The 14260-nt window shown below is 44.7% G+C and overlaps 1 protein-coding gene across 1 annotated transcript; it reads right to left on the reverse strand.

Annotated features, from left to right (window-relative positions):
* Positions 1-5066: 5066 nt before the first annotated feature.
* On the reverse strand, positions 5067-5372 carry LOC308424930 (glyceraldehyde-3-phosphate dehydrogenase-like; the record flags this gene model as incomplete). The annotated part of the gene is made up of 1 exon (XM_080922111.1): positions 5067-5372. One exon carries the CDS (start codon positions 5370-5372, stop codon positions 5067-5069), a length of 306 nt encoding a protein of 101 aa, XP_080778237.1.
* Between the last annotated feature and the right edge of the window lie 8888 nt (positions 5373-14260).

The raw sequence follows: 14260 nt of genomic DNA on the forward strand, positions 1-14260 counted from the left end.
GTTACATCTGGAAGGCACTATTTTCCAATCACTCACTCCCTCTGGCTTTTTACAACCTTTCTATTTCCTCTTCCACATAGTATGTTGAGCCCACAAAGGAAGGATTTAATGACTACATCTCATTTAAGACTGAGTGTTTTTCATGCCTCTGTCCCACTTGGGAGGGAGAAGAAAGCAGTCACTGAGGCAGAGGGAGGGAGGGACCTGGGTAGGAAACAGGAGGGGGAGGGGAAAGGGGATCATGATCAGGTATGTGCTGGGGGAAAGAAACAGGAGAGAAGCCAGAAAGATTGGAAATAGACAACCTCAGGGAATGGGGGGAGGTGAGGGGACTGTCTAGGAAGTTCCAGAGATCTGGGAGGTGAGAGACTCTCGGGACTCAAAGGGAGAGAGACCTTAGATGAAGTGCCCAACAGTGGGGAGAGGGAACATGTGGAGTTCACCTCCATTGGAAAGACAGGGCAATCAAGTGAGGGATGGGGTTGCCATCCCGCACTCAAAAACTCTGACCCAGATTTGTTCCTGTCTAAAAGAACTTCAGGGACAAAAATGGAGAAGATACTGGGGGGAAAGGAGTTCCAGTGACAGGCCCAAATTATAATTCAGCTCAAGGAGAGGCTTCCAGACCTGACACTATTACTGATGCTATGGTGTGCTTACAGACTGGAGCCTAGCATGGCTGTGCTCTTAGAGGCCCAACAGGCAGCTGACTGAGACAGAAGCAGATACTAACTCCCAACCATTGGACTGAGGTTGGGGACTCCTGTGTTTAAATTAGGAAAAGGCTGGAAGAAGCTGAGGAGGAGAGCAACCCATAGGAAGATCAGCAGTCTCAACTAACCAAGACCCCTGAGATCTCTCAGACACTGAGACATCAACCAGGCAGCACACAGAAACTCATCCAAGGACTGCCTGGTCTGGTCTCAGTGACAGAAGACTAAGCAGATTTGAGGCCCCAGGGAGTAGGAAGGCCTAGCTGAGTTGGGGGTAGGGGTGAAAACATCCTCTTGGAGACTGGGGGGATGGGGGGAAGAGGAATGGGATGAGGAACCGTAAGAGGGTATACCAGTAGAGAGAACTATCAAAACCTAACAAAAACAACAACAACAACAATAATAATAGACTGACTTTTCAAGGTCTCTCCAGTTGTGGGTCGTATATTAGTTCCCATATCCTGCAGGAGAAATCTCTGATGATACCAGAGCGAGGCATCCATGGGTATCAACGGCTATAACAAGACATTGTTGGAAGTCACTTTACTGCTACAGTCCTTTAGCGGAACAATAGAATTTGGGTTTCTCCTAGGTCCTTGGACTATCCCAAGCAATGTCAGGCATGGGTTCCATCCCACAGAGAGGGTCTTTTATCCAATCAGATCGTGGATAGAAGTAGTGGTTACTCCTGCATTTGTGCTACTAAAGTACAGGCACATCAGGCAGGCAGGCCAGCACTGTACATGGAAAGGTATTTAGGAGGGGTTACTTTTCTCCTCTAATTGCACACAGAGTACCTTCTATTAGCTTTTGACAGTACGTAGTAGGAATGGAGGCTGCAATTAGGTAGTAGCTCAGATAGTTTATGTTTAACAAAATATATAGGAGTTGTATTCAGTAATGGTGCCTTGCCATTCATTTGCAGAGAACAACTTGGAAGTGGCCTGATTTATTTGGGAATGTCTATGGCCAACAATGCCTTTGGTCAATAACTCAATTAGTACCCATTTCTGGTACTGGAACTTTGCCTTGATGGAAAAAGTGTCTAGTTGGGGATTTGTATCCCTAGTCACTTAGTGATTCTACTTAGATTTCTTTCATGTTTGTACTTATCTAAAGAAGCTTCTACTGTCATGGATTTCCTTAATGTTATCTGTTTCTCTTTATATTCCCTTTTCTAGGTTTCCTTTTTTATTCCCTTCTTTTCCCCTTCCCATAATCCTCATTTACCAGATCTCCTTGCCACCATTTCTTTCTATATTTCCTATTTCCCCTTCCTTGAGGGATCTTTCATTTCCCTTAGTAACTCACTCTGTACATAAGCCACTGCAGCTATTCACTTAAGCATTCTTATTGAGAGCCCAAAGTTAACATCTGCATATAAGAGAATACATACCAGTTTTGTCATTTTGGGTCTGGGCTACCTCAATCAAAATGATTTTTTTTAAAGCTCTGTACATTTACCTGAATCCAGGTCAGGAATGGTCACTGAAGATCCCAAGTTGAATTATTTTTCAACTGAAGCATACCAGGTTACATTAGTTACTTAGGCACTATACTGGCTGGTTTTGTGTCAACATGACACAAGCTAGAGTTATCAGAGAGAAAGGAGCTCCAGTTGGGGAAATGCCTCCATGAGATCCAGCTGCAAGGCATTTTCTCAACTAATGATCAAGGGGGGAGGGCCCAGCCCATTGTGGGTGGTGCCATCCCTGGGCTGGTAGACCTGGGTTCTATAAGAAAGCAGGCTGAGCAAGCCAGTAAGTCACATCCCTCGATGGCCTCTGCATCAGCTCCTGCTTCCTAACCTGCTTGAGTTCTAGTCCTGACTTTCTTTGGTGATGAACAGCAATGTGGAAGTGTAAGCTGAATAAACCCTTCCCTCCCCAACTTGTTTCTCGATCATGATGTTTGTGCAGGAATAGAAACCCTGACCAAGACAGGCACATATCCAAAAAGGGGGCTTAATGAAGCTTACATTTCAGAACCATTTTTCTACTTCACCCAAAAAGTCTCCCTCTTTTCCATTTATGAGAGCAAAAAAAATGGCTTCCCCCATATAAGCTGCTGAGTCAGAATACATATTAGTGGTTTCAACTGGCAGGACCTAATTTAGTCAATGCTGGCAGCGAGGGAACTATCTTAACAGCCCATGAGCTCCAAGGAAGAACTGAACAGCCAAGTGCTGGCAGGACAGTCATGAGTTGGGATGCAAGCTTTTGGAACTAGAAGCTGGAACTCTCATGCATATTCCTACAATTTTTAAAAACTGTTGTTGTTGCTTGTGTCTGTGTATTGGCTACACAGCACATAATTCATTATGTTTTGCTACAACTGACTTTTTCTCTTGCCTGAATTTAGCCACTCAATATAATAAAGTTGACTGGGGCAAAGACTTCATGCATATATTGATTTATTTATCTCCTATACCCAGTGTAGTGTCTAGAGTATAGACGGTACTCAATAAAAATTAATTGGATAAGTCAGCCATTAAAAAGATACCTTTGGCTTTCCAGCATTTAACATCTTACAATTTCAGGTACGAGAGAAAGGCTGGTCTAGCTTTCCAGCATTCTATTGAAAACAATAGATTAGGAGCTGGGTCAACCACTTATTGAGAGGGTTGTTTACTGTTTAAGCAGGAGGACCTGCACTCCATCCTCAAAACCCATATAAAAGTGGTAAGGTGACATGTTTATAATCCCAGCATTGAAAGACAGAGGCAGGCATATCCCCAGGGCTCAGTAGCTAGCAAAGCTTATTTAGCAAATTCCAGGCCAGTGGAGAGAGCCTGATAAATAAATAACAGAAGGAATTGAAGAAAAGACATCTAAGGTTGACCTCTCTGTACACTTGCCCCCATATATACACACAGACAAGAGAGAGAGAGAGAGAGAGAGAGAGAGAGAGAGAGAGAGAGAGAGAGAGAGAGAGAGAGAGAGACTAAAGAAATGAAGCCGTAGTGAATGGACAGTTGTTCGGTTAGGTTGTATGTTTATAGTTGGACCAAACACGTGAAACTACTAAATATGACAGTGTCTTCGCATATGTGTAAAGAAGAAAGGGCAATGTTTTAGAAAACAGCTATCTAGGAAATCTCAGTGGTGTCAATACACTCAGAGTGTGGGGGGAAAGATGAAATCTTGAGTCAATGTTTATTACTGAACTGAGCACAGCCATGTTCAAGGACTCCAGTGCCTCAGATCCACGGGAATGTCAAATCCTTCCCTTGGTCCATGTACAGATGTTAACAGTACATATAGAAAGCATAGACTACAGCTTCCTCATCAAAAATGACTGCATCCTGAGGCTGCTTCCCTACAGGGAGAACATGCAGTGCCCCCACCCAAGCTTTGCTTCTGTTATATGTGTCTTTTTTTTCTTAGTCTCCCATTGCTCCAGCCAGGTTTACAAACCCAGCTACTCATACCATTGCGTCAGAGTTCTCAGGCTCTGATGATACACCTTGGAAAGGGGTACTTTGAAAATCTCTTACAAAACTGTTCCTTTATAGGATACAATTGGTCTTATATTGGCAATTCTTTATGTTGCAAGCTATAAAAGTGTTGCATAGATACAATGCAGGACAAGGGAAGAGTCTTTGACAAGAATTTGATGTTCTAAGTGAAGTCTGTCTTATGATGATGGCCACATTAGCTTACTGTGCTAATGTTGGACAATAGTTTGCAAGTTTTGTGCAGATTATTTCTCTTTATGTCATCAAATTTTCCATGAGTAAAGGTACTGCACGATTCTCAAGTTGACAGTCAAGAAAACAAAGGTTTACTGCAGTTAAGTTATTCGTTTTCAATGACACAGTTTAAAACCAGAGCCAGGGCTTGACCCTAGGGAAGATTGGATGTACAAGTCCTCTGTGCAAACAAATTTGCAGCTGATAGGAAGAATGAGCTATTCCTTTACCTGTAATCTGTACACCTGGGCGTGGTCTTCTGTCAAGCCACCCACATGCTATTTTTTTTGTGGGTGCAGCAAAACTTTATTGATGGTATTTAATAGAGTATGGAGGGATCCCTAGGCTCTTCCAGTTATTATGGGAGTCTGGGATGGAAATTGTGAGAGCTTAGTGTTAAGGGCAGAGTTGGGATGGGGAATCCTCAGCAACTGAGGGCCTCTCTTTTGCTCTCAGCACCCTTGCTGGGGTGAATGGTCCAGGGTTTTTTACTACTTGGAGGCCATGTAAGCCACGAGGTCCACCACCCTGTTGCTGTATTCATATTCATTGTCATACTAGAAAATGAGCTTTACAAAGTTGTCATTAAGAGCAATGCCAGTCCCGGCTTCAAGGCAGAAGAGTGGGAGTTGGTGTTGAAGTCGTAGGAGACAACCTCATCCTCAGTGAAGCTTTGGTTTGGCTGCCTGCTTCACCACCATCTTGATGTCATTATACTTGTCAGGTTTCTCCAGGCAGCATGTCAGATTCAAAAGAGATACATTGGGAGTATGAATACAGAAGGCCATGCCAGTGAGCTTCCCATTCAGCTCTGAGATGACCTTGCCCATAGATTTGGCAGGACCAGTGGATACAGTGATGATGTTCTGGGCTGCCCCAAGGTCACCATGCCACAGCTTTCCAGAGGGGCCATCCACAGTCTTCTGCATGGCAGTGATGGCAAGGACTGTGGTCATGAGCCCATCCATGATGCCAAGGTTGTCATGAACAACCTTGGCCAGGGAGACTAATCAATTGGTGGTGCAGGATGCAATACTGACAATCTTGAGTGAACTGTCATATTTTTATGGTTCATGTCCATCACAAACATGGGGGCATCAGCTGAAAGGGTAAGATGATAACCCTTTTGTCCCCACCCTTCAAGTGGGCCCCAGCCTTCTCCATGGTGGTGAAGACACCAGTAGACTCCATGACATACTCAGCACCAGCATCACCCCATTTGATGTTAGCGGGATCTCGCTCCTGGAAGATGGTGATGGGCTTCCCATTGATGACAAGCTTCCCATTGTCAGCCTTGACTGTGCCATTGAATTTGCCATGGGTAGAGCCATGCTGGAACATGTAGACCATGACGTTGAGGTCAATGAAGGGGTCACTGAGGGCAACAATCTCCACTTTGCCAGATGCAGAGCAGAAGGAAGCCCTGGTAGTTAGGTACCCAACACAGCCAAATCCGTTCACTCTGACCTTCACCATCTTGTCTACCGGAAGAGGCTGGCACTGCATGAGAAGATGCAGCTGTCTCTGGAACATAGAGGAGCATGGAACCCACCTTTATGATATTATAAGTAGTAGTGAGCATCTGACCTCCATGGCAACAACTTCTGTTCATTTTAAATTGTTCTAAAATTACAACTGTGTATGTGGCCATCTCTTTCTCTCTCTCTCTCACCTTCTGTCTTTGTCTCTGTCACTCTGTCTTTCTCTGTCTCTCTGTTTCTCTCTCTCTCTCTCTCTCTCTCTCTCTCTCTCTCTCTGTGTGTGTGTGTGTGTGTGTGTGTGTGTGTGTGCATCGAAGCGGAGGACAGAAAACAACACACTGGAATTGGTCTCTCTTTCCATCATGTGGGTCCTTGGGACCAAACACAGGCTTGGCAGTAAGTACCTTGACCTGCAGAGCCATCACTCGGGACCTCATCTTGCTCATTTCTGTACTTACAAAAGCCTTGTATTCTAAAAAGCATGTGTAGAGAACTCAGTAAAGTTTGGTTGAATTGCAAGAGCTAGGCAGATGACAGAATAGTTGATGTCGCCAAAGAATGCCTTGGTTCTACAAATTCAAGGGTGTAACGGGGCAGGTGGTGCAAGTCGAGCGATTAAAACCATAGCTATCATCCCATTTCAGGAAATGTATGACCATTATCTATAATTTCTACATTACATGGAAGTTGGTTGTCAATTTGTCATAAACAGATACACACCTGAGAAGAGGGAATCTCCACTGAGCAATAAGGCTGCCTCTATCAGATGCCCTGGGGGTATGTCAGTGGGGCATTTTCTTGATCCTCGATTGATGGGAAAGGGTTGCAGCCCAACTGTGGGTTGTATAATAAAGATAGCTGAGTATGTTACAGAACTCATGCCAACAGTGTTTCTCCATGGACTCAGCTTTAGTTCCCAACTCTAGGTTCCTGCCTTAGCTTCCCTCAGTGATGGAGGAAAGGTGTGAACTGAGAATTGTAGATGAAGTAGATGATCTTTAGTCCATGTTTTATCCCAACAACCAAAAGCAAACATGAAAAGTAGCAGTGCTAAGCCAGGTTCATGTCATTGCCCCTGAGACAGCATATAGTATTTCCAGAGACTACAGCCATCTCTGTGATGTCTCTGAACTATAGAAATCTGTTTGCTCTGACTAGGGTCATACAGGGCCCTGAACTGAACAACAGTCCCTCATTAGAATTCCATGGAATTCCATTCTGGGCAGACCCCCAGTTTCTACTGAATGCATACCACACCCACACTCCAGAGTCCCACAAATGTGTCAAATGCATGCTTGACTTGATTTCTGTACAAAGACTTGATGTGGAGCCAGGGAATTTCAGAGCTGTGCCTGCAAGTCTGGAATTTAAATATTAGCCTTCGTGACCTGGGCAGCTTTGATCTCCCAAGTTTACATTCACAAGTATTGATAACATAACTCAAATCACAAGCAAGAACACAGGGTCTATAGCCCACAGCTGCCAAGTGTGTGCATGTGCACAGGATCTTTGCTGAGATCAAAATGGCCTTGACTTATGAAAGTGCTTATCTGATGATGGGGGAGTGCCACACATAGGGCAGAGAACTAGAGATCTTTTCAGACAGACTGTCTGGATGGCTTCCTATAGGACCGACTTAAGATTGACCTGTAAGTGAACCATAGAAGAACCTGGCCCTACCAGAGAGCTGGCCTGCCTCTGATTCTTGGTTTGCATTTTCCTTGATGAATGGTGGCAAAGGTTAGCTACTATTGGCCAAATAGTCATCTTATCCTAGGTACCTGTCAATAATAATAAATGAAGCATGTAGATAGTACTACTGTCACCTTTATCATCCAGATGAGTAAACTGAGGCAGAGAGTTAATCAGAGAGAATTACACTATGAATGAATGGCAGAGCACAGACCAGAGCCTGGTGCCTAATAGTAATTCTTTTTATTTCATAAAATGTGGGAAGTAGATTTTGGTTATTTTACAGAGGACAGGCAGTTTAAATCACTCGCCAAACGTCACATGGCCTGTTATTTTGAATTTACACCAGTGTTTCAAATAAGAATGGTCCCATAGGCTCATATATTTGAGCTCACTCCCTTTCTCCCTTTCTCTTTCTCATTGCCAACCTCCCTGTTTCTCCCTCCCTCCTACTCATGGATCAAGACACAGTGACTTCTCCACCACGTCTCTAGTGTCATGCTTACCTGCTGCTGTCAGTGTTCCTGACCATTACAACCATGGACCTTAACTCTCTGAAACCATAAGCTTCAAATCGACAAGTTGACTTGGTCGTGGTATTTTATCATAGCAATAGCAAAGTAACCAAATTCAGAGGCAGAACCAAAATTCAAACCCAAGCCAAAATCCAATGTCAAAATTTCAAAACAGTGCAGAAGCCTCTTTCTGTATGCCTTGTGAGAGTGGTGATTTCTGGAATGTCCAATTAAAGAGGAGGGGAAAAGAGAAGATAGAGAAAAAAAAGAAAAGGAGAATTAGGAGGGCAGGGGTGAGGAGAAGGAAGTGATGAAGGAGGAGAAAGAGGAGGAGGGAGAGGATGAAGAGGAGGAAGAGGAGGAAGAAGAGAAAGAAGAGGAGGGGTGGTGGTGGTACCATCAGTTTATAGTTCCTTAAAGCTCAGAATATTTACACTCCACTTATCCCCATGTGGAAAGAACTTACTGCCCTCTTTACTCTGTGATCCCTTTTATGTGTTAGGCTGATGCCTGTTCTGAGGATCAAACAGGAACTGGGAGTGTCTGTGCGGAGTTCAGGGACACTAGCTCCCCTCCCCTGGGTTTGTTTCACATTAGAGCAACAAGGCTCCAACCCACACTAGGCGAAGGTGCTGCTGTGCCACAGACTGTTTTTCCTATTCTCCCTTCCAGTTGCCCCGCCACCCACTCTACTGCAAAGAATTAATATACAAATACACTTCAACAGATTAGACAAACAATCTCCCATATAATTTCCGGATGCTATACTGTGCCCTAGCTCCAAACCATCATCTCTCCTACCATGGGTCCCTAACACATGACATAATTCTATTCAGAGGCAAATTTAGGCCCTCGACTTCAGGCTCAGCCTTCTAGCATGTGACAATTTTAATTTCCTCAGAAAAGGTTGCAATATCTCTGACTCACTCCTCCTTTAACCTCCATGGTATTTGTCTTAGTTATGGTTTCTGCTGTTGCACTAAAGCACCATGACCAAAAAGCAAACTGGAGGGGAAAAAAAGTTTATTTGGCTTAAACTTTTGTATTACTGCACACTATCAAATGATGTCAAAACAGGAACTCAAAAACAGTAGAAACTTAGAGGCAGGAGCTGGTGTATAGGTCATGAAGGGAAGCTGCTTTTTGGCTTGCTCTCATGACTGGTTCAGCCTACTTTCTATGGAACTCAGGACCACTAGTTGAGGCATAGTACCACCTACAATGGGTTAGAGTCTCCCCATCAGCCACTAATAAGAAAATGCCTGACAGACTTGCCTACAGCCCTTCTCATGGAAGTATCTCCTCAAATGAAATTCCCTCTTCCGATGACTATCCAGCACAATATTTAATATTAGCAACTAAACAATCAATATATAGATACAGAAAGGAAGAACCAACTCGTTTCCCTTCTATTTGTTTCCTGGCAACATGTAGTCAACTTTCCCCATCTCCAGGCAGTCTCCCTGGTGTTGTAAGGATGAAGGCAGCTCTCTGGTTTCTGGCCTCTTCTTTTTTCCTTCTGTCTTCCAGGGTCCTGTGTGGTCAGGCAGCCTTTGCCCTTTAAAGATTCATCTCTTTAAAGGTTCTAAACATCAACCTTTGCTTCCTTAAGAGAAATCTAAGCAGAATGCTCCCTGAGAACTTACTCTCGCCTTTAACATGAGCTTGCCTTGATTATTGACCTGTGGTCATCCTTGCTCTATATTTGCCCTGAGAGACAAGTGGAGAGCAAATTTAGGACTTGTAGCACCTGCAGGTCAGGTTTGTCTTCATTTTCTTACAGGAGGGTAGATTCCACCTGTTCAAACATCACCCTTATTCCCAAGAAGCTCCCCCATCTCTAGTCCCTTCTCCCTCAAATAAGTCACTACTCTATAGTCAGGAAAATGAATTGCCCCTCGAGGGAAGTTCCCCTCAGTCATGTTCCTATTCTACTGTCTTCAGTGGTCCTTGATGATTTTGGAAGGATACCCTCTGCCCAGGTTCCTATGACCCAGGTCCTGTTGCGTCTTCTCTCTCCTCCATCACTGATTCTTTCCATCTCTATCTTTATGCTATGCCAAAGCAATTAGAGCACTCCAAGAATTCCTGACATTATGGCCACAAATCCTTCCCTCATCAGGATGCCTGCTGCCAACTTCACCTTGCTGAAAGTATCTCTGCAGTCTTCAGGTAGTTGCAGGTTCCCTTCAAGGCCATCTACTTTTTTTTCCTCTGTTTCCTAGTGCTCTGGGTCCAGGAAGCTAGATTGGGTCTATAGCTTCTTGAGTCTTCTGTTTCTGGTCGTGAGTTGCTCATATTTAGTGAGCAGCTATCATATGCTGGGCTGGGACGAAGGCACTACAGATCTAGAGGTTAATGAATAATCACTGCTGTCCTTGCCAACCTCTGACTTCAGCACAGGCAATAACACTTGAGCCTCATTAGGCAGAATGTCTCTGAGCCCAGCACCAATTAGCAGACAAGTCCAAGCTCTTTGAATTAGCCAGGATGTGACTAGGTTATCTCTCTGAGCCTCAGTTTCCCAGTGTACAAGTAGAAATAAGAGTGGAACTTCGGGCACTTGCTGTGAAGATGCTAAAGTAGCTAACAGGGTATCCTGACTTGTACTTGGCACTCAGTGAGCATTCTTTATTACCTTTATTGTAGCAGGTTTGTATAGAGTAAGTAAATAGATAGATGTGTTATTGAGTGATAACTGAAGGAAGGCCCTACTCACTCAGGTCCAGCTGCCTCCCATCTTCTCCCAGCAACCACAACTCTGCTGTTTTCCCCAATACTTGTGAGTCCTAAGTCCTGGAGAAATGACCCTGGCTTTTTGTCCAGTTTCTTTGCTTCAGAATACTGTTTCCTCTGTGGGTAACCTATCTGGGTGCAGTCAGTCCTGGAGTTTGTAAACATAAGCTGCCAGACTCTAGCCTGAAGCTCATGGTTTCTCTGAAACCGCCTAGGTTCCTGTTCAGCTGTTGCTTTTTCTGAAAGGCCTCTACAAGCCCCACTGCCCTTCTTGTAAACCTGATGGGCAGGGGTTCCACTTTCACATTCACTGGATGCCCTGAAAGGGAGATTTCTCAGCAGGAGGGGCACTTTCCTTTCTCTTTTGGCCCAACCCTGAGGCTTCCCCTAAGGCTTCAGAGGTTTTAGGATGCACTTAGCTTCACACTGCTGCTCCTCACAACATCAAGGTTTCCAACTTCTCAGAGATTAGTGAGCATGGTGCTGTGGTGACCATCTGATGCCACGACTGTGGTGCTTCCCCGTGGGTTGAGTTACTTGCAGTCAACCTCCATCTGAAAATATTAAACGGAGGGGGCGGGGCTAGAAATGCTTCCTACATTGGCAGCAGGCTGCTGTTCTAATTGTTCTGTTTTATCTATTTGTTCTTCTTTTTACTGGGCCTAATTTAAGAGCTAAACTTTAGCATGGGTGTATATGTGTGGGAAAACCCTTGCACACCCAGGCTTCCATGCTGTCTGTACTTTTAGGCATTGTGGCATCTTGGAACATGTCCCCTGCCAACAATGGGAGGTTTCTGTATACTATCTGTTCCTCCCAACATCCCTATATGGTGGACATGATCCCAAGTCAACAGAGGAGACTTGGGTTTGGGGTGATGGAAAACCTAGAGTCCGAAGGTTTAAAAAGAAAAAACCCACATCTTTGACCTTTAGCAACAGAATTAAAAATGGCTGCAAATGGAAGCCTTCCAAGGGAAACTCACCACTGCTATTTCAGTTGCCTTGCTTTCTAGAAACTACCGGGTTACATGTGTGTATTTGTCTCTCCTCCCTTGTCACTCTTTCTCAAGAATTGGGTAAGTGACTCGGGTCACTTTGTCTGCTGGCCCAGTACATGGCTTGAGTTGGGGGAGGAGTAATGAAGGTTCAAGAAGCCCAAATAATCCAGAAAGCTGGGAATGGATGGGAGGTAGCTATGGGTACCAGATCATGGAAGGGCTCACAGACACCCGTGGAGCTGAATTAAATCCCATGTGCAAGAGGAAGCCACTGAAAGCTTCTAAGCAGAGTCCTTGCATGATATAAAAAAGATAATTCTGCGGTAGATTAAAGGGCTGTTTGAAAGGCAGCTAGCATAAGCCAACAAAGTGGTGTTGAAAGCTACACCAGCACCCCAGCCAGAACTGTGGGAGACCTACAGGCCTGTAGTTTCCAGACTGCAAGAGGACTGGGTAGAGCTTTCTGACCCAATTGCTAGGGTTTCCCCATCAGTGGTTCTGGGCAGGGCCTGAGAGTGTATTTCTCCCAAAGTTGGTACTACTGCTTTTCGGGCCCTACAGGTTTAGAAAAGGTGAGGCTGGAGCAGGACATGAACTTGTCCACCAGAATATCTTCACTCAGGTGAGAAGTAGGTGAATAGTTAAGCAGCACTGTTTGAAACCAGCAGATGTGTGTCTGATATAGGACACCCGTCCCTTCATGCAGGTGGGAGAGATGCTCAAGGAAGCTTCTAGTAGAGGTATTGGTCAGTGTCAGGTGACCAGCTAAGGGAGGGTAGTAGAAGACATTGTGCAAAGCAAAGGGCATGACCCGGGAAGAGAAAGAAGCAGCATGTTTAAGCAACTGGGCCTGAGAGACCCAAAATGAAGGGCCTGGAGTAAGTCTGGGAGTTGCTGAGAACTTCTGTGTAGACCTGACACACTTCAGGGTGCTCCCAAGTTCCTAAGTTCTTCGGATCACTTTTCAAGAATGTCACTGTTATGTAGCTTTTAGCTGTGTTACTGGGCTTGGCCAAAACCAGCAGTTGTTTTTTCTTTGCCTGGCTTACCTCTGGGCTTCTGGGCAGTGCAGGTCAACTAAGCAGGAAGCCATTTCTAACTCCAGTCACATGCTAGAGTCAATGGTTATCTCAATCCAGAGCCCCATGTCCTTCAGGGCCAGAAACAGTTCACAGAGCTGGGCTGTGTGAACAGCATGGTTCTGTGGCTTCCTGGAAGCCGCATAGTGTCATTTCTTCTGTGTTTTATTTTTTCCATATTTGAACTTCAGGTTTAACTGGGTATCTTATATTTTATCTAGAAACCCACTTCTACAGCAAAAGAATTAGGACAGGAGCAGAGCTTCCCCTCCAGAATACTCATCGGTGTGATTATTGCTTTGTCTATCTGATGCAGAAGCTTGACATAGAAAACTTCATAGAATCAGTTTGAAAACAGGAATGGCCAGGCCTGACAAATAACCCTGCTAACCTAGGACTTGATACGGAGACCAGGGCAAGAGGGTTGCAAGTTCCATACTTGCTTTGCAAACAGAGTAAGATTCGACTAGCCGGAATCACTTTTCGAAGTCCTATTTTGAAATTAGAAACTAAAAAGAGGGCTAGAGATAAAGTAAGCAGAGCTTGTTCCACACACAAATGATTCTAGGCCCAGTTTTCAGCACAGTACAGAGTGGATCAACTCCTCCAGCGTCTCCCCTGAGGGAACCTGGACAAAGCTCTCTGCCTGAAGTAGAATTCCCTGGGATGATAGATGCTGGCCCATGGAATGCATGCCCTAGGTTCTGTTTCTAAAGATCTTCAATGGTCCTCCTGAGGGTTCCTGTTCTCCTTTTCTATTTTCTATACTCACTGGAGAAAAATCAAAAAGCATTTACTTGCATCAATAAAGGTGATCCTCAACTTCCTCCTTGACAACATATAGCCTGGGTCTAAGTAGATCGTTGGCTTGCTTTTCCTCATGGTGCCAGTTTCAGGCATCTGGATGATGTCAGAGGATTGCCTGACCTCAACAACATCTTATAAATTTCCCAAAACCTCCCCCCCCAAATAAAAGGAGTTTTGAAACCTAAATATGTGGGCACATTTGTGCTGAAAATTGCTTTGTTCTTGACTGGCGTCCCAGAGAGACCCCTTGACTTGTACAAATTTTCATAATGTCTTCACAGAGTGACCCACACCACCCACCTGAGCCCTGGGTCGATCAGTTTCTACCAACAGTGTATTTCTGAGCTCTGAGAGAAACTGGCTTCTCACATGCTTCTAATCTGCTATGTCTTTCCCAGTTACCAGGATGCCTCAGGCCAGATCACATTTACATGAAGTGTGCTTGGATGGGTATGCCTTGCCTGCTGGGCAGTCACAGAGACATCCAAGATACAACTCAGCATCCCAAACCAAAAAGAATGTAGATGGCCTGCTCTAGCAACATCC

This window comes from Micromys minutus, assembly GCF_963924665.1.
Source record: "Micromys minutus genome assembly, chromosome: 9".
Classification (NCBI taxonomy): domain Eukaryota; kingdom Metazoa; phylum Chordata; class Mammalia; order Rodentia; family Muridae; genus Micromys; species Micromys minutus.